Source organism: Rhipicephalus sanguineus, chromosome 1, assembly GCF_013339695.2.
Source record: "Rhipicephalus sanguineus isolate Rsan-2018 chromosome 1, BIME_Rsan_1.4, whole genome shotgun sequence".
NCBI classification, from domain to species: domain Eukaryota; kingdom Metazoa; phylum Arthropoda; class Arachnida; order Ixodida; family Ixodidae; genus Rhipicephalus; species Rhipicephalus sanguineus.
The window spans coordinates 132600217-132627621 of NC_051176.1; the positions used below are offsets into that span (position 1 = coordinate 132600217).

The 27405-nt window shown below is 44.6% G+C and overlaps 1 protein-coding gene across 6 annotated transcripts in view; it reads left to right on the top strand.

Annotated features, from left to right (window-relative positions):
* LOC119398353 (protein germ cell-less-like) overlaps positions 1–11352 on the top strand; it is a 48378-nt gene extending 37026 nt beyond the window's left edge. Inside the window, exons 14-16 of one of the 6 annotated variants that reach the window (XR_005184765.2) lie at positions 1493–2094; positions 7991–8050; positions 9427–11352. Coding sequence is in view for 1 of the 6 variants with exons in the window: in XM_037665347.2 (XP_037521275.1) it covers positions 1493–1606 (114 nt within the window). In the remaining 5 variants the exon portion in view is untranslated. Of the gene's footprint in view, positions 1–1492 lie in introns of all 6 variants that reach the window. The other 5 variants (XR_007416450.1, XR_007416451.1, XR_005184764.2 and 2 more) reach the window with 5 other exon arrangements.
* Positions 11353–27405: the final 16053 nt, after the last annotated feature.

Genomic DNA, 27405 nt, shown 5'->3' on the forward strand with positions numbered 1-27405 from the left:
GTGAACACTTCCAGAATTTTTATTTTCTTACATACAATCTGCCACAGTGAATCAGTGGTTATGGTGCTTGGCTTTTGACCCGAAGGCCGCGGGTTCAATCCTAGTTGTGGCGGTCGCATTTCGGTGGAGGCGAAATGGTAGAGGCCCGTGTACTGTGCGATGTCGGTGCACGTCAAAGAACACCACATGGTCGAAATTTATGGAGCCCTCCACTACGGAGAATTGTGCTTGCCTGGTCTTGTTGGTTGCACATAGCGATGGGGTTTCCAGCCAACTACTTCGACGAGGACAGAAAGACTTACGACACACCGCTGGTCATAGCGGTGTGTCGGCAGTGGTGTGTCGTATGTCTTTCTGTGCTCGTCCAAGTAGTTGGCTGGAACTACCCTCACTCCACTGCGGTGTCCCTCATACTATAATCATATCGTGGTTTTGAGACTTGAAGCCCCAGGTAATAAAATAAAGTTTTCTTGCATACATATTCATAACAGCGATGGTGCTAGGAAGCAGTACAACCTGCAAGAAAAAAAAAATTTTACTACCAAATTTGGTCCCTTGTCACGAAATAGATTTTCACCCTTGTTCACAGGGAAGCCCGTATATGTGTTAATTAACAACTAATGTCCCCCCCTGCCGAAAAAAATTTCTGGCTACGCTACTGGTGCCCAAATAGCTAACATGCATGTCAGTGTCACCCCAGATTAGGTTTCAAACAAATAATTCTATTCAATGCCTGACTCAGTGATGACAAAAAAAGTGATAGAACGGTGATAGAGTGTTCGCTGCTGATATAAGCATATAAGTTTCATGAATAGAACAGGAGGCTTCATTCGTAGTTTGATTCAAACTTTTCATAATCCCGATATCACCATTCGTGTCTTCGGACTTCGGTTGGGAAGCTTTTTTTTTTTTCAGTATGAAGCGCACCGCACCAACCTTGGCAGCTCAACCAGGACCACTAGTGCGAGCTCTTGCAAGAACTATTTTCGAGCATTTAAGAGCGGTTCTGCTAATCCAGCAGGATTCACCATTAATTCTTTGATTCTGCATTTTTCAAGCAATGCCGACAACTAGGATAGACAGTTTGCAATGACAGAGGGTCATTTCCATTCACTTTGAGGGCCTTGGTGATTTCTTATTTAACCCTTTGTGGTCTGTTGTTGGGCCCCTCCCGGCAGATGCAACACTGCCATAGCAGTCCATTGTCAGGCGCTGCTGGATGAGCTCTTTTGTGGTTGACATGTGCGCACGTTTTCTCATTACATTATGTGCCATACCTAAAGGACTAAGCAAACTTCTTGTACTTGAGCTTTGCTTCTTTTAGTATCGGACCGGAACGGACGAAAGGTGGGTAAAGGGTATCGGACTGGAAAGGGTTAATAAAAATGTTTGGCTAGCTTACATACTAATAATACGTAGTGTTGTGCAACAAAAATAATAACAGCTTTTTTGCATGTTTATTATCTGCTGTGGCATTTTCTTTTTTAAACAGGAGACCAAAGTACTCACCATCGAGAGGGAGTTCAAGCTTCCTATCATCATCAGCGCCAACTTTCTTGTGACCACACCACTGTCTCTCGAGACCACGGAGGCTGTGCAGAGCTAACTCATTGTGTGCAGTTTGAATGCCTACGAACATCGAAACGCGTGGAAAGTCACTGCTGTTGGACCATATGGCTGTGTGTGTTAGCTCGGTGCGTGCTCCTACGTAAAAAAAAATCAAAATATTGGCTCGCGGCATGTGCACTGTAGTAACAGTACAAATGATCACCGCCACTGCAGTGCAGTACATAGGGGGACAACAGGAGCCTATGGACAGTGCAACCGGAAAAAAAATGCAGAAGCAGTTGTCTTTACCCAAAAAATTAGGCATATGTAAAGTTCCACAAGCTGACTTTTGTGCCTACCTGAGTTGCCCTTAACCGATTAGACCAAGCTCCCACTTGCAGCACTGCCAGAGCCTTTGCCAGCACTGCCGAAGCCAAGTGGCATGTACCAAAAGCTTGGGACTGAGCGAAGCGTGGCACCGGTCTTGACGCCATATTTCCAATTCTAGTCCATGGTCCACTATCTTGGTTGGGTCGACAGACAAAGGTGCGTAGGAAGGCACACTTGTGGAATTTATTTGTGTATTGCCTATTCATCAACTGCCTAATGCCAAGAAAGTGCAGCTTGATTCTGCATGTAATGCTACAGTTACGTATCGGAGCCTGCGCAGTAGGTACTGCATTACACGTCCTTCTTGCCTTCAGTGCTTCACTGAGTGTGGCTCCACAAGATGCGTGTTTTCATTATTGTGTTATTCATTGTGTAAGTGTTAATGGGTTGTATCTTGCGTGCACAGCCTTCCACTTTTAGTGGTCTATGCCGGGAATCAGTTTCAAGTGAGTCCCCCTTCCCCAACTACTAAGCTGTGTAGGCTCGTGTGTCACAACTTCACAATCACCCCGTGACTTGCCCAAGCAGAGTGTCATGCACAGACATGTCAAATAATATAAAAAACAAGTAAAAAAATGTCCAATTTGCAGGAATTACCTTTTGGGTGCATCGCAAAAACCTTCCCAAATTCACTCTGATATGACTTACTCAGATTTCTCGGACAGTTTTATTAATCATGGTAGCCAATTTTGCCTGAGACCTTGTTGCCAATGTCTCTATCGCTTCCTGTTATACCATATAGTGCCTTAATTTCATCTTGCTTCAGCAGTGTTAGCTGCACATGCTGTTAGTGTGTGGGCGCTTTAAAAAGCAAATGTCTTTTGCAGTGAGACCCTATTAATAAAATTTGCTTTGTACAAAAAAGGAGAAAATTTTTTTAGTTATCAAAGTATCAAAATAGCCTTGCAGAGGAATGACAAGTTTGCATAGGATGCTGTTTTATCTTGCTGAGGCAGACCTATGCACTTGTTTTCTGAGCAGCCTCTAAATTGGATGTAACCATTTGAAAACATTCTTTAATTTAGGACTGAGTTAGTGTCACTTTGTGGAATCGTACCAACTGACCCAATGTTCTACCAGTTCGTGGGCTTGTGAAGTAAGAGGCTGCATGAGAAGAAACCCTCTTTCAAGTGCTGGCAGCAATCGAAAAGGCCGTACAGTTTGCCTCTATGTGCTCTAAACAGAGGCAAACTACATTATGCCATGTAGCCAATGTCTACACAGCAACTTTTCTCTGTAGCATTCTCTGTGTGAAACGTAAAATTTCTCATAATTCTTTACTCTCCGTATAGTTGAAAGCTTTTTCTGTTTTGTTTTGTTTTGTTTTGTTTTTTGTCACAGCCAAAAACACAAAAATTTGCTCAGGTATACTATTTCAATGCCAGCACCATCATAGCATAGAATAGCAGGTACATGCTGATGTCCCAGCTAGTAAGCACCAAAAATGAGAGAGAGAACAAACTCCCTTATGAAAGTGCAGTCTAGGTGTGCAGTGTTAGATGTGCGGCTGCACAAGTGCCTGTTAATTTTTTTTCTATTGTGTCAGCTCTTAGTCAAATGCTTACCCATCTACTGTTGGACGCAACTTGGATGCAGGTAGTTCGCAGTAGCACTGGGAAGCGTGTGCAGCACTCTTAGGACAACAACTTCGTGTAGGTGGGGTCAAGGTCACACTAGTAAATGTTGTCCAGTGAAACATTGCAGTGGCTGCATAGGAAGGGAGCTAAAATCTATTGCTTTCCAAGACCAATTAGTTGCAGTAGCTCTGTAAGAACTGAAGTGGTAAGCAGCATGGTGCCATTCAGCAGTTATGAACCAGTACTTCAATGCTCCATGAACTAAATTTTTTAAGCACTCTTGTCGGTCTTGAACGGACTTTGGAACTCTGGACACATTAGCTTAAATGCACTTAATTATGCTCATAACAAATGTATGGTGGTTTCATTAGCCTAGAAAACTACACATTGTAAATTAGCTTGTGTGCATCTACTGACACATGCAGTATAAAAATGTGGTCTCTGAACTTAACGATGCATTCTGCTTAGACTAAATTATATGCTTGCTTCCGACCACAGAGATCTTGGTTAACTATCAAAGTGAGGTGAAGTTAGCCCAGTGAAACACAATGCAGTTTGCAGCCAACATCAAAAAGAGTTAGAGATTTAGTAATGGGCCTGTGCATGGCGATCTGCTAAGGCACTGCAGCAAACTGTGACACACGTTAGCCTTAAACGTAATAAAAGCCTTCACCCAAAATGTTCTTAATATATGCCTCACAAAAAGTAATTTATTATGCGCCCAAAACACTATCATGCGAGCCGCCAGCAGAATGTATACTTTGTTTCCTTGACTTGCGCTGTAGATATAACCAAATGCAGATTTATATCCTGCACTTAACTTCCTCATCTTAACACTTTTGTCATTGGTATTCATCAGATTATCACAAATGGCTTCTTCTTAGACGTCACATTTTTATTTTCTATAAGTGAGAGCCACAATTTATATATTGTTCTCTTTAAAAATTAGTATCTGTGATGCATGATTTTTCTGCTGAATTCTTTTTAACATTTGTATGTTTTCCGGTGTTGTGCTGTTGTAAAGTAAACACGATTATGCAAGGCACATGTGGTAAATCTTAAGCCATTTCCCACTTGTGTGACAGATATGTTATTTCAGGTTGTGTGTGATTGTGTGTACGTGTGTTTTTGTTTGTTTGTTTGTTTGTTTTTCCCTGAACAAGTTGTTGTTTTGATCTAAACTATCCATGCACATAGCAACTGCACATATGCAAGATGTCAGCTTTTGAGTTAGTGGCTGAACAATCCCTAAATGCAAAGAAAAAAAAATTGCTTGTACAGTGTTAACATTTACTTTAGGAGAAAGGTATCTTGAATGTTTATTTCCAAGCAATAGATTCACGAAAGTTTTAATGTTATCATTTGCCACTGCTAAGTTTGTTACCAATTATTAGAATACTAGGGTGGGCTAATGTACTGATTCTATTGCACTGTCATTACTTGATGCGCTTCCTCAGTGGTCAATACACTGCACGGCAGCCTTTAAGCCCACGCAATCGGTGGAATCGGTGGAGTCTAGAAAATGGACGGTCAGAGTGATGTAGAATTGCTACATTGTGGCAGCCCTAGTCCACTTAGCTATCGCAGTGTTGTTTCATTACCTTTTGCACGCACAATAGTGATGGTACTGATGGTACAGTATTTCAGAGGGCAGCTTGCTTAGCAGTTCTTTTCATTGTGTGTTTGTGGCAGAAATGTTGTTTGGTGCTGTGCTGTTTCAGTGCAGATCTTGACGTCATTAATGAAAGAGCTCACCTGTTGGAATAATTTTATGTACTTGCTTTTTTTTTTATTTTGGTCCACTTAGTTGTCTGTGCAAGCTTTTTTTACAGATAAATGTTAAGAGTTGTTACTTCGCTGTGCTACTCAAGTTGAATGACCAGTGTATGTGGGACAAAGTGCCTTGTGAGTAATAGAATGTTTGGGGTTGTGACGCTGAGGATTTGTTTTTGCTAGGCATTTACCACCTTGTTTCCATGGCATCTTTTAACATGTAGGTGTCTTGAAGTGTTTGCAGAGGTGTTCGTTGTATCTACTAATGTACGGAGAGCTTCAGGCTTGTTTTTTATGCATGTATGCAATGCATACCATATTTTTTGCTGTTGTGTCTGTGGTTGTGCAGTCTCATACTTTTCCACAATTGTGTTAGTGCATGCATTTTTACATCTTGTTGCAAATTGCGTCGCCTGAACCTGGATATCTGCATGTTAGGCATTTATGCCATGAAGGAGCAGGAAAAAGGGCAAAAAGCGGAAGCATTTGTGCTAGTATCCAGCAACTGAAATTTACTTGTAGGTTCCTATTTATAGCATAACAAGTATGCATTTCACAAGTCACTGTCTCAGTACATACATGAAGTGAACTTCCGTGTTATATTGCAACATTATTTCGCATGGCAGACTAGACGAATTTAAAAAAAGGACATGCATCTACATGGTCTTAAATAGCAATGTGTGCTTGTTAGTTTGGAAGCATTCTTTATTACAGATCTTAGTCACATTTTTTTAGTTTTACATTAAAAGAACTGACTAGAAGAAATTTGAACTTTTCATTAAGCAGTTCTGTGTACAGATTTAATACTGTCTAAAAAAAATGCCCAGGAAAGTAAGAAGGCAAAATGATTTTTTTAACAGCAGCAGTGCATATCGCATTTTCGGTATGCAGAATGAATATGCAGAAATCAAAGATAATGCTCAATATCCTGGCAAAAGAACAAGAGGTCGCAATTAGTAACCAGCCCCCAGAATCAGTGAACGACTGTGTATATCATATCTAGGTCAATTACTGACAGGAGAGCCTCCTCATAAGGCAATTAACCAAAAAATAAAGATTGGTTGGAGTGGATACAGCAGATACTGTCAAATCATAATCAGCAATTGACCACTATTCCTAAAGCAAAAAGTGCACACATGCAGTGTACGAGTAGATATATGTGGGGCTGAAACTTGGAGGATAACAAAGAATGAAACTTAGAAAAAGTTATAAAGGGACAGACAACTGCCCAGAACAGCAATTGAGATAACGCCCACTAATGGAAAGATTGTCCAATGGGTTGGCTAGAACGAACCCTGTTTTTCTCATTAAACACGTACTTATATTCTTATTTCTTCACTAAAATCGCGAAAAATGACTTCTGGTGCCCCCCGCGGCAAAAAAGCGAAGGTGCATATAATCCCCATCCCGTGAACTTTTACTGGTGTACGCGGTTAATTGTCTCTATATTAGCGTTGAAAGGCAGTGCACTTTTTTTTATTATAACCTTTTCTAACTTAAAATATGCAGACACGCCTTCGTTTGTACGGAGCAGAACAGTGGCGCCGCCTTCGCTTGACATATGATCCAATGCTTATGAGCAGCAGCATGAAAGTTGCTAGCTGAGGGCCTAACGGCACCTGCCAACGGGTTGGATAAGTACAAGCAGCACCTGGCTCGCAAAGCGGTAAAGGGACTTCACGTGACGACAAGCATTTGGAAAAGTTATTCTGCCTGCTTTTTATATTCAAAAGTGGTTGAAAATGTCAAAATGAAGGTGGTTAACTGCAGTTGCACTTACTCCTGTGAAAGCAGAAAGTTGAGCGTAATGAACAGTTTGCGAGCAGGGCTATCGGCATCGCTGTCGCTTCTCAACGTGTGGAGAAGGAACCCTTAACTGTTTTAGTGGTTTCTCAGATCAAAAAATTTTGCTCACAAAATATCCACACGCTTTTGAAATCAACCACTGCAGGTTTAACTACTACAGAGGGGGAGCTTTTCGTTGCGCCGTAAAAAACTGAGTTGAGAAAAATCTGTTGTCAGTCCCTTTAAGGATCACACAGCGTGTGATGGAACGGAAAATCTTAGGTGCAACATTAAAGGGCCTCTAAACCACCCAGAGGTCAAAATTTAGTTGTGGTATTGCAGTTGTGCACAAGTCTGCAAGAAACACGCTGGCACAAGAATTTTTTTAATAGCGCTGTAATAGCGGAGTTGCATGCGTTTCGTGATCCAAAAGCAGCCTTCCCTCGTTTCTCTCTTTTTTTTGTTGCACTCCGTTTGTCGGCTTGTCTCTCCTCCTGGCCGATTGCTCCTCCTTGCCTTGCAAATAGGAAGAGGAGGGGGCGTGCATACGAGCGAGCAAACAAACAGGTTCTTGTTGCTGGCATGACCGGATGCGCATGGTGAGGTCAAGACCAACGGTGGTGACACCAAAAGGCCCGAAGAGGAGCACATTTGTGTTGATCAAGACGGCATTCTGAACTCTGTACGCATGTTTACTTGAACCGCTAAAAAAAATTCAGGAGCCCTTCCCCTATCAGGAAAATGGAAGCAAGCTAAGCTTGGTGTGGGCGTGCCTGACCTGCTTTTCTTTCCTTCTTTCTTTCTTTCACATTATGCAGTGCTCCCTCCCAATGTGCAGCTTTATTATAGGATGCGGCTGTCTCCGGCACGCTGTTTTTGAGCTCAATCGGCATTGCGTCTTTCACATTTTTTTTCAGCATTCATCAGCCTCTAGAACAGCCCAACGAAAAGACCATCATGCGATCATGGAAATGCGGGTTAGGAATTCAATTTGCTTAAAGTCGTAATTTTTCTGTAATGTGCACTTCCCAATATCGACCTTACGCACTGTCCAGCAGATCGCTTTTAGTCCGCCAACATGAACTATTTCAATGATGCGCCCATAGCAAGTGTACTGCGTCCCAACTGTGGGTTTTTTGTTTTTCTTTTTTCTTTTTTTTCCGTCCTCGGTAGAACACATTCATATGCTTCAGTTCAGTTCACATTGGACAAGCATGGGCGCGTGGCCTAGTGGTCAAGGCAATTGCTTTCGGATCAGAGGAACTTAAGTTCAAACCCCAGACCTGGAAAGAAAATTTATTTAGTTTTGTTTATTATTTCTTTGGTGCATGCCAGCTGTGGGTGAGGAAGGTTTTTGGGTGAGCGCGTCGCAGATTTTTTATGCGGTGGTGGGTTTTTTTGGAACACAACCACCACCAGCTTCACAGGTCAGTCAATACAAGCTTCGCTTGAAATATCAGAGGTGGTTTAGGGGCCCTTAAAGACATAGCAACAGATCAGGATGGTTCAGAGGACAAACATGGATGAATGAATGAATGAACTTTATTTAAAACTGGTCTGGCAGTCTCCCTCTGGCGAAGCAGGGGGAAGAGGGAATTAACCCCTGTCAGGTCCCACCCTCCGTCGATGATGATGGTGGTGCCTCAGGTGACGGCTCGAAGATAGCTAATATTTCAGTTAATAAAAAGCGAAGTGTACCTGGCCTAGTCAGGTAACGCATAAGAGACACAACCGGTGGTTGTTTACAACAACGGAACGAATACCAAGGGATGGGAAATGCAGCTGAGGGTAGCAGAGTTAAGCGGGGTGATGAAATTTAGAAGGGGTCCGCAGGCATAAAATGGAGCTGGCTTGCGCAGGACAGGGCGAATTGGAGGTTATTGGGAGGGGCCTTCATTCTGCAGTGGACATAAATTAAACTGGTGCTCATGGGGCTTATTTATGAACAGCTAAAATGAGTACTCACAAGCAAAAGCTTTTCCACGTGTGAGAGATGACAGCAATAGCTTGGAAGTTTAGAAAGTTGCAGCCTGATAGTATTTACTTTAACCTGTTGTTTAGTTTTTAAAAAAATGACTCTCATACTGCACACAGTAGTGGTACATATAAATGGTACAAATGGGCATAGGTAATTTAGCTGAATCAGAAGGTTTGCTGTTTTTAAAAAATTTGTCGCCTTGATGACACTCATTTCTATTGCAGCCTTAGAAATATGAAAGTGTACAAATTTTGCTGTGGGGTCTTAAGCTGTGCCAGTGACCATGATGTAGAGTGCAATTTTGATCATGGACAATGCAGACTTGTCATTTTCTCATCTGAACCAAGTGTGCACATATGCCATCCACTTTTTCAGACTTATGTGGTTGCTTGTGTGTCTTGCCCATAATGTATGCTGGATAAAGAGCAAAGAAAAAAAGTGGTCTTTTTCATCTGAAATCGCCCAACCTATAAAAAAAAGGTAAATAATCTGCTGCACATAGCTAAACTATTTTGCATCAGGTTCTAAATCCTCTTGATTATATACTTGCACTGCATTTATAAGGAAACAAGAAAGAATGTGTAACTTGTTATATCTTGCATGCAAGAACAAAACAAAAGAAAATTGACCAGCACTTAGATTAGTCTTGCAAAACCTTATTATATAAATTACATACACATTTTTACATTTTCTAGCCCTTTTTGTACGTTACAAGCATGCCCTCCTGTGTGAAAAGCTTATTCCTGGCGTCATTTAAGCACCTTGTACTGATTTGCATTGGTGGCACAGGCCTTTTGCTTGCAATGTTTTGTGTTGACAGTTCTTTTTACCTGTTCTGCTCTCGTATTCTAGTCTGTATCGTTAAAACATCAACTTACTTACATGCATGTTTAGCTCCCTTGTTGTTTGGACTACACACACAGTGTAAATATGTCTGAGTGTGGTTGCAAATATTTCATGTTGTTGTGGAGAGGCTGTATAGAAAATGGCTTGGTGCATTTTTGTTAGCATGGTGTGGCATAGGAGTCTTGAACTTTCTGAAACATTTTTCACAACTCTGACATGTGTTCTTTTTTTTTTTTTTGCCAGCAGAAGTGTGCAGACCACTGCAGCTGCCAAGAAATAGTTGCCTTGTGAAAAAGCATGTACTATATTGTGGAATTTATCAGTGGAACCTGGACTAGTTGGTGTGATGGCTATGTAGCACTTTTTGATTTCCATCTACAAGCTGCAAGAAAGCAGTTTTCTTTTTTCAGAATTGTTGTGGTCTGTGGGCTTTTCTGGTGACAAAATATATTATTTTGCATATGTTGATAAAGGATACTAGCAATATGCTGTGCAACACGGTTACAAGGTGTGCTTTAGTATAACATTTCTTGTTTATTCAAGTGTCCTCTTGTCAACACTGTGGTTACTATCGCAGGTTCCAAATAATGGCACATAGCGTTCGGTGACAGCTGCTAAACAGCTATATTTGTAAACGCATAGAACATGCATACAAATGCAGTTGTGATTAGAAACAAAAATATTCTGGTGAATTTTTAATTTGAATCCTCAAGTGTACCCACAAGATTGTTTATAGTTTGCATTTTGCTGTCACTAGCCTAGCAGGCATGATACTTATTGCCCTAAATAAAATTGTATTGCAGGGAAGGTGATGTATATTTAAAAGTTAGGCATTGCAAACAAGAAATAACTGTGTTGATGTCAGGGGCGTTGTGCTGTACTCTTTCTTTTCCTAATCTTTTTTTTCCTAAGTCTAACATTTCTAATACTACATGACTGCCAACACAACAATATGGAGCACTGTTAAACTTCAATTTGAGAAACTTGGCGGGACCCTAGGATAATTTCTTAAAATTTAGAACTTCATTGGACTGAAAAACCTTAAGCGCTTGTGTGAATAATTCGAATAAAGGGTGAAACACGGTGCCATTTTGGCTTAATGGGCTTGATCAGCGGAGGGCATACACAGTTCTTGACAGTAAGCTCATTTCAACTTAGCTTCAACAGAGTGGCTGGCACATTCTGGTATAGCCAAGTCGGCAGTGCTTAGGCCCTCCAAGGAGCAGTTTTGTAAAAGGAGAGTGGTGCACATCAAGCAGGTGTAGTGATTTGTTTACTGTAGCGATATGTTAATTTTTAGGTATTTTCTGCACTATTCAATGAACTTAATCAAATTGGCAAGGCATTGAGTCAACTTTGTTGCTTAAAACTTTTGAATGCATTAGGCTCTATGAATAGGTGCTGAAGAATTAAAAATACTTCAGTCGAATTTTTTAATAAAATTGTGTTTTGTTAGTTGAGGTTTAAAATTGCTCGGGAAAGAAAAATTGCTTTATTATTGAAGTGAACAGCGGCACACAGCTGTGAATTGAAATAGCACTGCGCTTCACTAATGCTTCTCACCGATTCCCAAGCTCTAATTTCATTATCAGGAACTTATGCATTCATTTAAAAGTGCTGGTCTCCTTGAAGCAAGCCCTTTGCCCAAAAATTACAGCATACGGAGTAATATAAAAGTGCTGCGATCATTTGGAGAACCCCGGACCACCCACCCTGTTTTCATAAGTCTTGGCAGCACTTAAAGTGGAGAAACATTTAATATGAGGAAAAATCCTGAATATACTTGTATAACTTTTATGAATAATTTCGGTTTACTTGTGTTTTTGAAAGGATTCAAATAGCATAATTATGTCCGGTGTTGTGCGTAACAGAAGCGTCTTTCAGTAGTGTATTTAATGAATAAATGTGTCATTATTTGCAAGATCCTGTGCTTCTCTCTTTCTCTTGACAATGATAACATTTGGTGTTTGTGTTTTTCGTCTCTCATAATAAACTTGAAAGGAGCTGTAAGAATACGTCTTTTTTTTTTTAAGGAAGCGCTAGTCAGATACGACTTCAAAAGTCCTCGACATTTCCTCCTTAGAGGGGCCCTGCAACACTTTTGCAAGTAGCCATGGAATGGCTTCACGAAAGGAACTTATTGCCTCACGAACCGAACGCCGCAAAAATTTTTAGAATCCGTCCAGTACGAGCGGAGTTGCAAAGATTTGTCGCACGCTGTAATTGTTTTCTCTCTTCTCTCGCCCCGGCGAAGCGCTGGAAGCTATGCAGGGAGAGATGGCACGGGGGGGGGGGGGGGGGGGGGAGAGAGAAGATACGTCATGCGCGCCTCCTGACCTTGAGCACATTTTCTTTTTTTTTTTCTTCGAACGCGTGGCGTACTTTCAGTGCGATCGCGCGGGCAAGTGGCGGCCTTTCGCGGCGGCCGCAGTAACTACCGAGCATAGGTCGGCAAAAAATGTGGAGCTCACTCGGAGGAGGAGGTAAAACTTTATTTGACCAAGGGATTTGGGCACGTACGTCCCAGGGTCCCCGCACGACCCCACTGCGCTATGCGTTCATGAGTTCATGCAGTTCCATGACGTGGGCGGCCCGGTCAGTGGCGATCTTCTGCTTGGCCGGGTCCGTCGAGCGCAGCAGGGTCTCCCATTCCTCCCATGTGGTCAGTGGCTCCGGGCCCCGCGGGGGAGGGTCCGCCGGGCATTCCATGAGAATCTTTTCCCGCATTTACCCGGGAGCGTACGCCCCGTCCTGTGCTCAATGCACTCATCCCCACGCTACCCTTACCCACATTCTCATGGAGCTCACTCGGACTCATGGTACTCAGACTCACCAAAATTTTCCTTAACCGGACTCACTCGGATTCAGAGACACTCAAAATTTTTTCAGACTCACTCGGACTCGAACTCACCTAAATATTACTCACTCAGACTCACGGCTCGATCGGAGTCTGAGTGAGTCAACTCATCAGTCCGGCTCGATCTCGGTCTGAGTGAGTTTGCCGACCTATGCTACCGAGCGCGCCATGTTCAAATCAGCCAATGGCGTGGAACATGCCTGTGACGCCGTATCATTTTTTGTCGAGAGAAGAGGAAGCGCTTTTTAGTTGACTTCGCGAATTTATTGTAAATCCCAGGCCGCGTGCTGCGCTATAATATTTGGCTCGCGTATACTCGGGAGCCTCGACTATAGGCAGCGTTTTCTGACAACGCTGAAAAAGATGCACAAGACTGCACCAAAGGCGCGCACTCTATACTGACGTCATAACTGGACAGTAGCATAACTGGACGGCTGGTGACCCCGCTTTCGAAAAATATTGCTAACTGCGTGAGCAAGGGCGTGAGCGGGACTATTTCTATAGTCGCGAAGGCGATCGGCTGCCGCGCTTCAATCGTCAGGGCGGGGCTTCTCCGGACTACTTAGATTATTCCTACTCTCGCACCCACGTTAATAGAGCCAGCATGCATAATATTGACTCAGCTATCAGTCGGCACGGCCAGTGCTAGGGGCTGCGTGTTTGGTTACGTCACAATTGATGGCGAGCGAACACTTGCAGCCACCATGCAATAAGGACACGCCGGCCATTATCCTGGTCGTACGTTCCACCTGATCCGCAGCCGCCCACCAAAGATGGCTGCCGCCTGCAAAATATGAAAATTCTGCTCATGACAGCAATGCGGCGGTTTGGGCACGTTGGTATTCCATCGTGAAAAAAACTATGAGCGCACAGAAAACACGGACGACAAAAAGACACACATGCACACACGTAGGCGCTATGACAGGCGTGCGCAGGGTTCCCTTTTGGTGGGGGGGGGGGGGGGGCAATGCTTCATTGCAACCCCCCCCCCCATCTGCTCGAGTCCAAAGGACAACGTGCCTCATAAAGGATGAAAAAAAAAAAGCCGTGACGTACTTCAGTCACCTAAGAGGGGTGACCCCCCCCCCCCCATCTGCTCGAGTCCAAAGGACAACGTGCCTCATAATGGATGAAAAAAAAAAAGCCGTGACGTACTTCAGTCACCTAAGAGGGGGGGGGGGGGGGGGGGCGCAAAATCTGCCTCGTACATTGACTTAGTAAGGGGCGGGGCGCTGCGATGAACCTTCGCCCCCCCCCCTGATGGGGAACCCTGCGCACACCTATGAATGTATGTTTGTGAAATGTGTGCAAAGCAAACATGGTTTGCTTTGAAAATTGATTACACTCATTGCCAAAACATATTTTAATAAAATGTCCAGGCTTTTGAGGGTTGGCAGAAATAACTATGTAAATACAGAAACGACGAATTTTCAGCTCTTCCTGTGCAATCTTGCCCAAATATAACAGGAGTACAGCTTACGTAAAGTAATTTCAGCCCGAGCACAGTTTCTTTAAAACAGTGTTGTAAACAATATTTCTTTGCAGACTAGTTGGTTCATACTTGTAAACTCGACTTCCTGCTCTGCGCTCTTTCCTGTCTCCCTCCTTCTTTCCTGCTGGTTGCACAGCAAGTAGAGTTTACAAGTGTTGTAAAGTTTGACACCAAACGCCTCATTGTGTACCACAGTCTAATCTAAATGGAGAGACACTAGAATACAACGATAGTCTTTGCAATTGCAGCGTGTGTCGGCGTTTTCTTGCCTCTTTCCATAGGCGTGCGCACAGGGGGAAGGGGGGGGATCCCCCCCCCCCCTATTCACCTAAGAGTCAGCCCCACACATTGACATAATACGGAGGGGGACGCTGCGACGAACCTTCGCCACCCCTGAAGGGGAACCCTGCGGCAGTTCCTATTAATTATTAAGATGCACAACAAAGCGATACAAGAACAGAAGTTATGAACATTGACTCCTATGTGGTTTATATTTATTTTTGTGTCATATTTCACCACAATAAATACCGGTCATTAGTTGTTGCACGGTGGGCTTGTTGGTATATCAAACAAAATGCCTTGACATAGCGCATCTTTCGCAGAAGCATACACGCAGTGCCAGCTGCGGGCCCTCCGGTGGGTGAGGGAGAGAGTGATGTACGCGCGCACCTGCGAGGGAAGCGTGCGAGGGGAGCGTGACGTCAACGCCCAGCTGAGGCGTGACCTACTTGGCACCGCTCCAACACCTGCGCCGAGGGAAGCGCGTTGCCTCGCGTTTTTGCGGACGGAGGGACAGCGTTACACAGGCTAGTCAAAGAGCTGCTTCGCATCTAATAAAGTGAGGTCACGTGTGAACGAAGAAATCACAGAAGCGGTCGAGCTGATCCCGCATTTCGCTGAGGCAGCTTCTTTCGCCGTGCGGATATAGGGCATTTATTTTAGCTCTGTGCCGAAAATTTGAATTTTGGCTATTGGGCATTGTGCTATCTCGTCTAAATAATTATTTAAATAGTAAATTAAATAAAATGATCGAAATATTCTTAAATAATAATTATTTAATAAATTAATTCGGTAATTGATTATATACTCTCCAGAGTCTTCACTGAAAAGTGTGAGCACAGATTTTTTTTTTCATTTTATATTGGACTACAATGATCATGCGCATTTCAATATGTAAAAACGCCAGGCCTGCGCTGAAACCGCAACACGGTCACAGCGAAAGCTGGAAGAGCGGTGTTTCTAGAGCCCGTTAAGTTCTCTTGGGGCTACAATACAAGTACACTAGGAAGGTACCCACTACGCCATAAATCACAATTTTTGTGAAGTTGGGAAACACCTACTAAGCCATTATTCGTCATTCTGCGGAGAAGCGAGACACCAGCTACACGTCTGTAAGGCATTATGCGCACTTTGTTGACGCGACGGCTGATGACGATGAAGAATTATGGCTCAGCCCTTTGTAATGGGTTGGAATCTTTAAACGGCCCACCAGTTATGTAATTTGCATTGGGTGACGCCCGGTCGATATTTCCCTCTCCCGTCATGCTGTATAACATACGTTGATGTGGGAGAGAGACGTGGGGGAGGGGGGGGGGTCGAAGAACTTTACTGACACCCCGAGGAAGTGGATCATGCGCTTATGGGCTTCCTTGGCAACCAATACAAGTGCACTTGCGAGGAACCCACTACGCTATAAATCATTGTAATTTTTGAGAAGTAGGGAAGCAGGCACTGTGCCATTTTTCGTCATTCTACCGAAAGCGTTGGTACCTGCTAAACGCATGTAAGGCATTATGCGCACTTTGTTGATGCTGTGCCTGATGACGATGAAGAATTATGGCAGAGCCCTTTGTAATGGGTTGGAAGCATTCAACAACCTACACGTTGCGCAATCGCATTGTGTGACGCCTGGTTACAGAATTCGCGTTGTGCGACACTTGGTGCTTATTTTACTCTTCTACCACGCTATATTGCATATGCTAATGTGGTTCCTTCCCGACATGAAGCCTGTATAGGACCTTTTTGCAAAGCAGTTTCAAGCACCGGCATGGCTCAAGGATAAGCAGCACACAATTGGAAAATCAGTTATGTGATGTATCCGCTATAGAGGTGATTGCGAATTCTGTAGTGCCTTCTGTTCGTCATTGTGTTGCGATAAGAGCATAATTAACATATTAATTCTTTGTCTGTATTCAATTGCTTTCAAGTGCTATCCTATGTTGAATAAATACCATGAAAGAAAAAAAAAAAAAACCGGCATGGCTCAGAGGTTGAGTACTGGGCTCCCATGCAGAGGGCCCAGGTTCGAACCTCGTTCCATCCTGGAATTTTTTTCTGATTTCGTTTTTTTTATTATTTCGAGCGATATTGGTTACGGACACCGGCGGCGGCGGACAACTACGGCGCCAAAAACGGCCGGTGAAATGATCTCATAACAGCTTTCGCTGTAAAACAACTTGCTTACATGAGCCTGAAAGGGATTGCTGGTTGCAAGAAAAAAAGTGGTGCTTGTCCCTCCCATTGGCGTCTGCTGCACTGTCCATCACGATATGCTTGGTGGTGAAGCAGTACGACAATTCCGCGCCCATTTTGACAATATTTTTTTAATTCTACAAAGTTTACAAACACAATACAACTACATCACATGGCTGGATAGTTGGCAGTAAGCTTGTCAAAAAAATATTGGAGTTGATGACCGAGTAGTTCCTAAGTGAAATGGTCTCAAACACTGAAAAATGTGTGAAATGCCTCATGTTCAGGCTCATGCATATTGGCGATGCGGTCAAGGTAAAAAATGCAGGCTTGTACTCATTTGAAAGGGTATAAAAAGGACATTTATTTGTAAAAGTTTGTTTTGTTTTAAGCGAGAAAAAATATTTTATGGCAAGCGTCCCTGGGCGCCGGCCCGGAAATCCGCTTCACTACACCGCTCACTTCCTTGGGGCTGCGCAAAAGATGCGGCGACCACGCGAGTGGTAAAAGATCGTATGCTGCTTTGGGTTTTTTCACGTTTGGACATGCATTCGTCGGCCTGCCGCACTGCCGGCGACGAAGTGTTAATGAAAACGAAAGATATTGTTCTATTAGAAATATATTCTTATGTAATAAAAGTACATAACATTGATAACAAACAAGGATACTCTTACGTGACTCGCGTTGGCTGCTGCTTTGGTTTCTTAGCTCGGCTCTTCGGCAGAGGTTAAACTTTGCTCCGGTGATCGCGTCACCGACCGAGCGCACGGCATCCGCGGGTCTTCTTTCGGCCGCATCCCTTGGCAGTGCGTATACTAACAGAAGCAACGGAGAGCCTGTTACAACGGAGAGGGAAAGCGATAAATATCTAAAAGGACGGCGCCGCCTTCCACTACTGAGCTGAAGGCATCGCGTCCAGCGCGTGGACGGCGACAGAGCGCGTGGGGTTTTCTGTGATGAAGTATACCTTTAAAGAAGGTTCTATAGCTTGAAACAGAGGGAAGACGACATTACTGCTTCTACGAATGTGGTCGATATGATGGAAGAAGGACGTCGAAGTGGACGTGCGAGCGCTTCTGTATCTGAAACTATATACCAGCTCTGAAGGTATCCACGAATAATTTTGAGGCGCTTTTATTTCCTGGTTTACGAATTGACTAGGAAGTGTCTCGGGCTCCGTGTTTTCAGAGTTTATTTTTCTTGAAATTCGGAGGGTGTTTTCCGGAGTTTATTTTTTTTTTGGAGGCAATTCGGCGTTTATCGGAGTTTATTTCTCGTAAATCTGCAATTCTCCGAAATTCGGTTTTTAATTTTGCATTATAAGTTGTTGCAATGTCTTCCGATTAATTTTACTTCCACTGAAAATGCGTTGCATCGTTGCTGATAATCCTGATTTTCGATGATTTGATTTTTTCACACTTCCTGTTCATTTACCCTGTTAATAAGGCTGTTGATGTGCACTGCTGTAAACTCGCCAAAGTGTACTTTTGGGTGGAGCAGGAGCTATAGTCAAGCTGCTTCTCAGCTTTTTATCCCAGCCTCCCTCACCTTCTTGATGAAAAATTAAGAAGCTATTATTATTATTTTTCTCAATACTTCGAAGTCTTTGATAAAATGATATCTGCACACGAAAACACGTGAACGCACTAAGTGTATTTTAGATGGCTGTTAGGTTTGAACGCGCAAACACATACACATGCAAGCACAAATACTTGAATAACAAAACACGTACGTTTGTTCGTATTACAAGCTTAAAGCTTGTTGTAATAGACTCAAGCATACTTTACGAGGTTGCTGTCGCTGATGGAGTTGCGCTCCTTTCGATTGATGATTGCCAGCTTTGAAAATGCCCATAGAACTTTGGAAATGCCCTTTTAAAATCGGAGCTTATCGGATAAATCCGAATTGTCAAAATTTTTACCGGTGAGTGTTTATCGGATTTTTTCGGATTTATCCGAAAACACGGAACCCTAGTTATGTCTCGTGCCGTCGTCATCAAGGGATGTACTTCTACTTACATCAGAGGCATGTGGACAATCGTAATCCAGGACAACTTCACTTTTGCTTGACAGTTCTAATTTCTATATCGTCAAAAGAAAAAAAAAATAATGAAACAAGCACATCCCGTCGCCAATATATGGCGGCGACGTTTTATAGTATATGTTTTGCGACATCGCTCGCGCAAATGTCTGAAGAATCGAGCAAGACCCGTTACGACGTCACGAATTTCGGTCGCTGCTATGCGTTGGAGCAACAACAGTGTCTGAACATCCACATAATCCGTCCTTTTCCTCGCCGATCGAGATCGCTTGCATACCCGCGTCAGCGACATCCGTTTCCTGAAAGATCACTTGGAAAGGAACTCATCGCGTTTAGTGCTGCGGCTGCATCTGTACGGCTATAATCGTGCATTCATGACAACCAACAGACAATCACGCCAAGGAAAGTATACGGGACGTTATTTGTAGTAATTATGATATAAATGGGAAGAAATTAATCTGGAGGAAAAGACAACTTGGCGCTGGCAGGGACCGAACCTGCAGCCTTCGAATAACGCGTCCGATGCTCTACCAAATGAGCGACCAACTGTGCCAATTGAATATATATATATATATATATATATATTCAATTAAACCGCAATTTTTTACATTGTTTTTCGGTTCACGAGAAAACCTGGCAATCCGGATTAACTGAGGTCATGCAACGCGAACAGTTATGCATATCTCAGGCAACAGTATTAGGGCATAGCTTTGGCAGGAATTCCAAAGCAAAGATGTGTTGACATCGTGCGAACAACGAAAACAGTGGCAACCAGAGATGTCTATATTAACGCAACTGAACTTTTGCGCGCCTGTCACGCAGGCTAGCGTGGGAGGTCATTGTCGGCGCTGAAGTTTGAGCCATAGCTGTCCGCCGCCGTTGTCCGTAACCGCTATCGCGTGAAATAAGAAAAAAAAAAAAAGAATCGGCAGATCCCACGCCTTGTGGGAATCGGTTTCATGCGAAGCAATCGGCGACTATATTTATAACTTTTCTAGCGCAGACTGATACACGGACAAAGAGAGGGAACGACACCAGCGCTTTGTCCATGTGTCAGTCTGCGCTAGAAAAGTTATTACGATGTATAAGTACCAACTAGCTCGCCTTTCACTATTACTCCAGCGTCTATGCTGCATTTTTTGGCTTTGATCCAAGCGTTATGAAGTGGATCGATGTGTTTTTTGTAAGCGTAGTATAGTTGTGTTAGCGTATTGCTCCGGGGTCGAGCAACGCTTGAATATAGCTTCCTGAATCATAGGGATGCAAATGTAATGTTTATTAGACTGCTATAAAAGCGGAGCCAACACTGTAACCACAATTGATGTTTACCCGGCATGACGCCTGTATTATAGGAGTACATATGCAATGTTTGTTGCTTTTTAATAAAATTAGATAGCCAGCACCACAATCACAAGTGACGTTGCACCGACATTACGCCTACATAGGGTCTTTTTTCCAAAGCAGATTCAAGCAGTGGCGTGGCTCTGTGGTAGAATACCTAACTGTCACGCAGAATGCTTGGCTTCGATTCCTGCTGGGATCCTGATTTTTATTCTTTGCATTCGTCGGGTCAACGCTGCCGATGTCGCTTTTTCTTTACGCTCTCGCATTTAAATTACCAATTTCCGTTCTCGCTGTTCCTGGGAAGATATAAACTATCAATCACCTGTGGCGCATACCCGCTAACCGTTGCCCGTGGTATACGGGTATGTACCACACGTGTATGGAGGAAAGGGTTTGACGATCGTACGCGACTGGATTTTCACGTTATTCATGTCATGACCAGACAGTCATATTCGCCAAACACTCTAACCCTCCCACGCCAATTTTGGTCTACACCAAGCTAAGGAGGCGATCACGATCGAGAGCAGCCAGATGTAGGCGGCTAGATATATAGATAGAAACGCTCAAACTGGCTTGGGTTCGCTAAGAAATGCTCCGCATTTAAAATGAAATGAGAAACAAATTTCTAGCATTGTATGGGATTTTAACCCGCGCCTTCTGCGTGGCAGTCGAATATTCCACCACAGTGCCACTCTGGTGCTTGTAACTCATTCGCAAAAATACTCTATACAGGCGTCATGTCGGTCAAGGACTCGTGTTAACATATGTAATATAGCGAAAATAACAACCTGGTGTCACGCAATGCGAATTGCGCAACGAGTCGGTCGTTGAATGCTTCCAAACCGTTACAAAGAACTCAGCCAAAATTTTTCATCGCCATTAGTCACAGCACAAAGTGCATGTAATGCCCTACAGATGTGTAGCGGGTACCACGATTTTCCGAAGAATGAGGAAAAATGGAATAGGGGCTGCTGCACTACTTCAGAAAAATTACGGTGATTCATTGGTGTCTACCTGTGCGGTCTAGCCCGGACCACAAACATGCCGGATCTCGTAATAAAGTTTATTCACTCACTCACTCACTCATGGCGTAGTGGGTACCTTGCATATGTACTTTTATTAGTTGCCGCAAGAGAGTCTACAACTGGCTCTAGAAAGGCCACTCTTCCAGCTTTCGCTGTGACTGTGCTGCGTGTTCCGCGCAGGGCCGACGATTTTTTTTATCAGAACTGCGGTCTCGCACATCAGAGAGTTCACTAAATGACGGGCTGCTTCTGAGATCGTGCTCACTCCCTTGACACAAAGCATTGAGCCCGCTAAAAAAATCGGAACTGACTTACGAGAAAATAAATACTATGACTTTGAAGGGTATACTGCTTTTTTGTGCTAGTTGGTAGGAATTCGTGGTACAGTTACTACCGCTCGGCTGAGGAACGTGGGAAGAATGTGTGTTACACCTCTCCCATTTTCTTAGGAGGAGGGCAAGTAACTACATCATAAATTAAATGTTTTTTTTTATGATTACCTTAACTTCAATTAAAAAAAACCGTTACGAACCGTTACGGGGCATTTTTTTTTTCGTTCCGGAATAGAAACGGGACGGAACTTTTTGAAGTGGAACGAAACTAAAACCGAAACGAAAAACATTTCGTTCCGACACCTTGGCGTTGAGCGTTACGTCAACCCTCTTGGCGAGGGGCAGTAGTACTTTCTCTGGAATGCAGCAAGGGGAAAGAGGGGATGCTTCGGAGTCCTCCCACGAAGCGGGCCCGCGCATCACGCTCGTCGCGGGGGTCCGTTCACACGCACGTTTTGAAAGAGCCGCGTTGGTGGCGTACAATATATATACCGCCCACTAGCGTAGCCAGAAATTTTTTCCGGGGGGGGGGGGGGGGGTCGACCATACTTTATGCATGTTCGTGCGTGCGTTTGTATGTGTGTGTAAATATATACAGATGCAAAATTGAAAAATTTTGGAAAGAGCTTCGCGCTACCGAGGAAAGGACCGCGCTACCAAGGAAAGCAAAATGAATGAGGCACGTATTTACGCGGCACGGCCGGCCAGAGGAAGCGCCCGCAGAGCTCTTATTTATGCAGCTGCTGGGTCCTCTTCGCTCGCATGCTTGTTCTGTTACGCGGATATATGTGTGAGGCACATCTCGGATTTAGTACCATGCGATACTTTCCCTATTTATGTTTTTTTTTTCTGCCGACTCCCTTTCGTTTTTCTGACAAGCTTTTGCAAATAAAATCGAAGCCGTGTTACGTGTTTAAGCAGTTGAGCACGCGACGTCGTTATCTTGACGATGAACTTCGAGCGCATAAGTTGTCTTACTTGACCACTTTCGTACAGAGATATACTGAAAAAAAAAAAAACGACGTATATGCCTGAATTGGACTATATATATAGTGTTGATCTTATGGAGCGTGATCTCCTGTTGGAATGACGTGGGACTTTAACCTGTTCAGGTATAGCAGCTCTGCCATCCTGCACGAACAATGGAAGAGCGAGTGAGAGCGATGTGGGACAAACAAAATTAAGAGAGCAAGGGGCGCAGAATGAAAGCAGCGTGGAAAACGGCGCTACCATGCCTGATACCAAGTGGTCAAGGAGGAACTCCGCGACGCGGTCGGCCGCGCATGCGGCTCTGCACCTGCCTCGGAGCGGCAGGCCTCCAGTTTTGGCTCACAAAAGGGGACGCTTGTTTGCGAACGCTTGACGGGTGTTGACCTCCTATTTTTGGCTCGCGTCGTCTTGAGTATACTTCATTCGTATGATTGCTTCGTCGGTAAAACGGCTTGTATAGTTCAATCAATCGTTGGGCATATAAAAAACAGTCGGATCGAGTTGCAGAAGCTGGTATGAGGAAAGAGTCACCGATGAAATCACCCCACCGTAACATGATTACTAATTATTAATATAATTTTTTTTTTCAGTGAAAGAGCGTCGTTCCGCGATTTTCGTCAGTAAAGACTTTTTACGGTGACGCGATTACTTACGGCACTACATAACCCAGCGGTTGCATACTTGGCTGGCTGCATACAGTGTTGCGCAAGCCTGTACGTAATCTCAAAGGGCACCGAGCGGTGCGCCGCAAGAAACAAGGTAGCGCCCACGTTTACAACGCTAAACGCCGGGCGGCGCTATATGAAGCAAAAGATCTCGCAAGGAAGGCGAACAAGCAGGATGGTCGGACGCCGCTTGCACGTGGCCATACGGCTGCGGGAGAAGGCTTCCAGCGGCATGTATAGGGAAAAAATTGTAGCACGCTTAAGCTTCCCCTACAAGTGTGGAACTATGCCCACTACGCCAGTACACGGAATGCAGTGTAATAGGAAGAAGCCCGGCGCAAACGACAAGGGAGATCATCGAAGCATCGGAGATTGCAAGGTTTGGAAATGCGTGAGTTAGCACTCCATCAATTGAATTAACAAAAAAGCAAACTGACTTTCTTAACAAAACGCGGACAGGGACCCGATGGCGATCACATATCTTCAGGTCTCATCACCTCGCGGACTGACATGTTATCTAAGATACATTGTCAGCAATCTGTAAACCAAGATGTAGACGTGCTTGCAAATCATCCAGTTTTTATTTTTTGTTCCTTACAAATGTGCGCCTGCGTGCGCACAGCTTTTCAGCCTATTTCTTCGTGGGACGCCTACTGAAATAAATCGAATGTTAGAAGTTAGCGCTGTGTCTGTGTCGTTCTTCTGTCGCCTGCCTTGTTCAACGGTGCTCTAAAATATCAAACTGTTGTACACTCAGTGGAGGGATCAACGTGCTGTTTGCGACAGGGCAAAGAACACTTCGAGCCGCGCTACGTCATAAGTGACTACGGGCGCACTACGAAGAGTGAAGAAGTATCAAACCTACGAGGAAAGCCTACGATCGTTCTGTCGGCAGTCCCTGCGATATCCAGAGCATTGATCCTTATGTGAGTTCGCATGCGCTCGATTGTTTCATGGGTAACCTAAGTACAAATAACTATATCACAACATTTATAAGCTGACTCAGCTTTACTGTACCTGTTTTGAGCTGTTTCTTTAGTGCCGAAAGACTATCTTGTTTCAACCACGTCCTTCAGCGGCTACTCCGTATCGGTTATGCGACTTTTGCGGGTTTGAAATACCAGCAAACCGAGCCGACGGCGCGCGCGTTCACCTCCGAGGCACGAACTCCATTCATCAGGGGTTATCTAAAGCATATTAAAAAGCGCAGATGTATGTATAGCCCGTCAGTTATTCTGCCTAAATTCACTATAACCAGTTCTCCTTTTCTATCGACAGCTTATATTGCGCTGCTATCTTTTATTGATGCCATTGTAAGCAAGCAGTCGCGTGTTTATGGCAATTTTTTGCGTTATAAATTTAATTGTTTTATTTTTAAAGTGTCAAGAGTGTATAAAGTGTCAAAAGGGTGGTGCTCTACGCCTTGCGTTATTTAGTTCATATATGTGCATATAAATACACACACAAATACGGACAGCAAAGTCACACCTCCCGACCCCGCCCTATTCACAATATCCATGCAACACCCCTGACGACGACCGTCATTTGTACGCGGTCCATTTGCATTAGACTTCTGATATATTTGAGCGCTCATAATGTCTAAAAAGTAACATTTACACAGCGCATTTGTAAAAAGACACACAGCTTCGCCAATGGTAAACGTTTGGCGCGCTTCGACAGGATAATATTTTCAGCACACAGCTTTCTGAGTACAGCTAAATTCAAATAGAGCCGTTCGGTTACTATACATAAACTATACACGCCGAACCACCACCAGAAGAAAGAATTAAGGCCGAAGAAATCAGAATAGGGGAAGCCATTTCCATTTATTCTGTCTCTTCTTTCTGCTGGATGTGGTTCGGCTTCTAGTTAATTCAGAGTAATGTAGCAACTAGCTCAGCAACGAGTTCTGCTAAATTACGCTGGGGTTGTGAATCTTCACTGCGGCAATCAGCCCGTTTCATTTTTATATTTTGCGTACCTTCCAACGGTCGCTTCGACTACAAGAACTAATTTACAGTATCTTTCTAAGGCATTAATAAAGCAAGTATTCATTAAGAGCTCCTAAGTTTCGCCCATCAAGGTTTACGACGATAAGTGCTAGGCTTAATAACAACAGACACACAACGAAAGCCGCATCAAAAATAGCGCTGCGTTGTCTGCGTGCCGCTGGCGCGCCTAGCAGTACTTGCGCGCTGCTGAAGCGTCAGTAGTAAGCGACTGCAGCGCAGCCGCTACGGTCGACACGGGACAACGAGATACCTTTTCAGTTTCCGAACTCCCCGCTTCGCCTACAGGGAGCAGGCAGCTGGCTGCAGTTCCCGCCACCGTGGCGCTGCAGTCGAACATACCACGAGGACGCTGACCGCGATGCCAAGAGGTGCATGGTCGCTACAGAATGGACCGTAAGAAATATCCACGACTTCACGCGCGGCTGAACAGCTCCTGGGCGGTCGACCTGCGGCGGCTTCGCACAGGCACTTTCACAAACTCCTAGAGCACTGCACAGGCCCGAGCCGACCCGAAAGCCCGGGCCCGGACCGGCCCGCGGGCCAAGCCGGGCTGTCCGAAGCGTTTTCTGGTGGGCCCGGGCTGGGCTTTAACGTGCGGGCCTGGGCCGAGCCCGGGCTTGAAGCCACGGGCCTGCGCCGGGTCCGGGCTTGAGGCTGCGGGCCGGGCAGGACTCGGGCCCGCTCATTAAAAGGCCTAAGTCGGGCCTTCGTGCACACGCGAACGTTATGCCTTGCATGGTCTGAGGCATTCTGTGCCAGTTAGCATGATTATATAATTATATAATGGCGATAACGTTTCCGTGACGACGTTAGAATATGAACGATTTATATTTCATCTGCTTTTGGTGGCTGTTCACCATACATAACGTTAACGTTTTTTATCTTCTGCAACAAATTATTAATCAGGAGCCTCTTTTAAAAAATTATGTAATTAATGTTTCCAACGCGCGTGTAGAAAAAAGCATTAAAGAAAATGTCCCGGATATGCTTCTATCCGCTTTTTCATGTTAGTTGTACTCTTCTTTAAATAAATTTTGTTGCTATGTTTTATTTTCACTATACTGTTATTGTAATGACTTGCCATGTGCCATATAGGCAACATTTCATTTATATTCCTTGGTATTACGTGCCAGGACCACAATATGATTACGAGGCGCGCCGCAGTGGGGACCGGATTAATTTCGACCACCTGCAGTTCTTTAACGTGCACTTAAAGATAAGTACACGGGTGTTCTTGCATTTCGCCCCCATCAAAACGCGGACGCCGAGGCCGCAAGAATCGCACCCGCGTCCTAGGACTTAACAGCGAAACAGCTAGCTTAACCGCTGAGCTACCACCGCGGGCAAAGCAACATTTAGATGCATGTACATACATACAGGATTTTCCGTCCGATCGCCCGCTACAAAGCGCAAGGCATCATTAATCATCATTATCAACAACTAATATCCTCTAGCGGGCCCGGGCCGCGCCTGGTCTTGACCACGCTCGCCCTGGATAAGTTTAGTAACGAAAGCCCGGGCCCGGGCCGCGCTTGGGCTTGGAACCACGGGCCTGGGCCGGGCCCGGGCTTGGAACCATGGGCCTGGGCGCGTAATTTTGTTTCCTCGAGGGATCGCGCACGCGAGGAAGAGAAGGGAGGAGTGCGAGGAGGAAACCGCGACGGGCTGACGGCTGTTCTACCGCCGGCCTGCACCACCGGGAGGACGTCCCGACGTTGTTTTCACAACTCGCCCGTCTAGGGCGGGGCTTCTGCTCCGCGGCGTCATTTGTCACGTGCGAGGCAGTTTATTTCTCTCTCTCTCTCTCTCTTTTTCTGTTTGGTTTGATGCGCGCATTGCACGGGCGCGGGTATTACAGTTGTCCAAAGTAGCGCAGGCAGTGCCGGTTTGGCCACACTTCGTGTCTGCGTTGTCGGCGTACCCGCGCGTCTAGAGTTTGCTGTTCAGCTACTAACTACGGACATATCTACTAGCGCGAAAAACACACAAAGGACAAGGTAAACACGGCAGACAGGACGCAGCGCTAATCTGCCGTCTTTACCTCGTCCTTTGTGTTTTTCGCGCTAGTAGATATGTCCGCAGTTAATACGCACCAACTAGTCCAACTCGCTTCTCTAATTCAGCTACTACTTCGCGAGATGCGAGAAACGGGGCAAATAAGGAATTAATGAATATAAGTGTGTTTAAAGCGGCTCTTCGTCCCGGGTCAGACGTTGCAAAGGACAGCTTGCTCCTGCACAAAGAAACCCTCCGGCGCTCCACGCGTGCACTCATTCCTC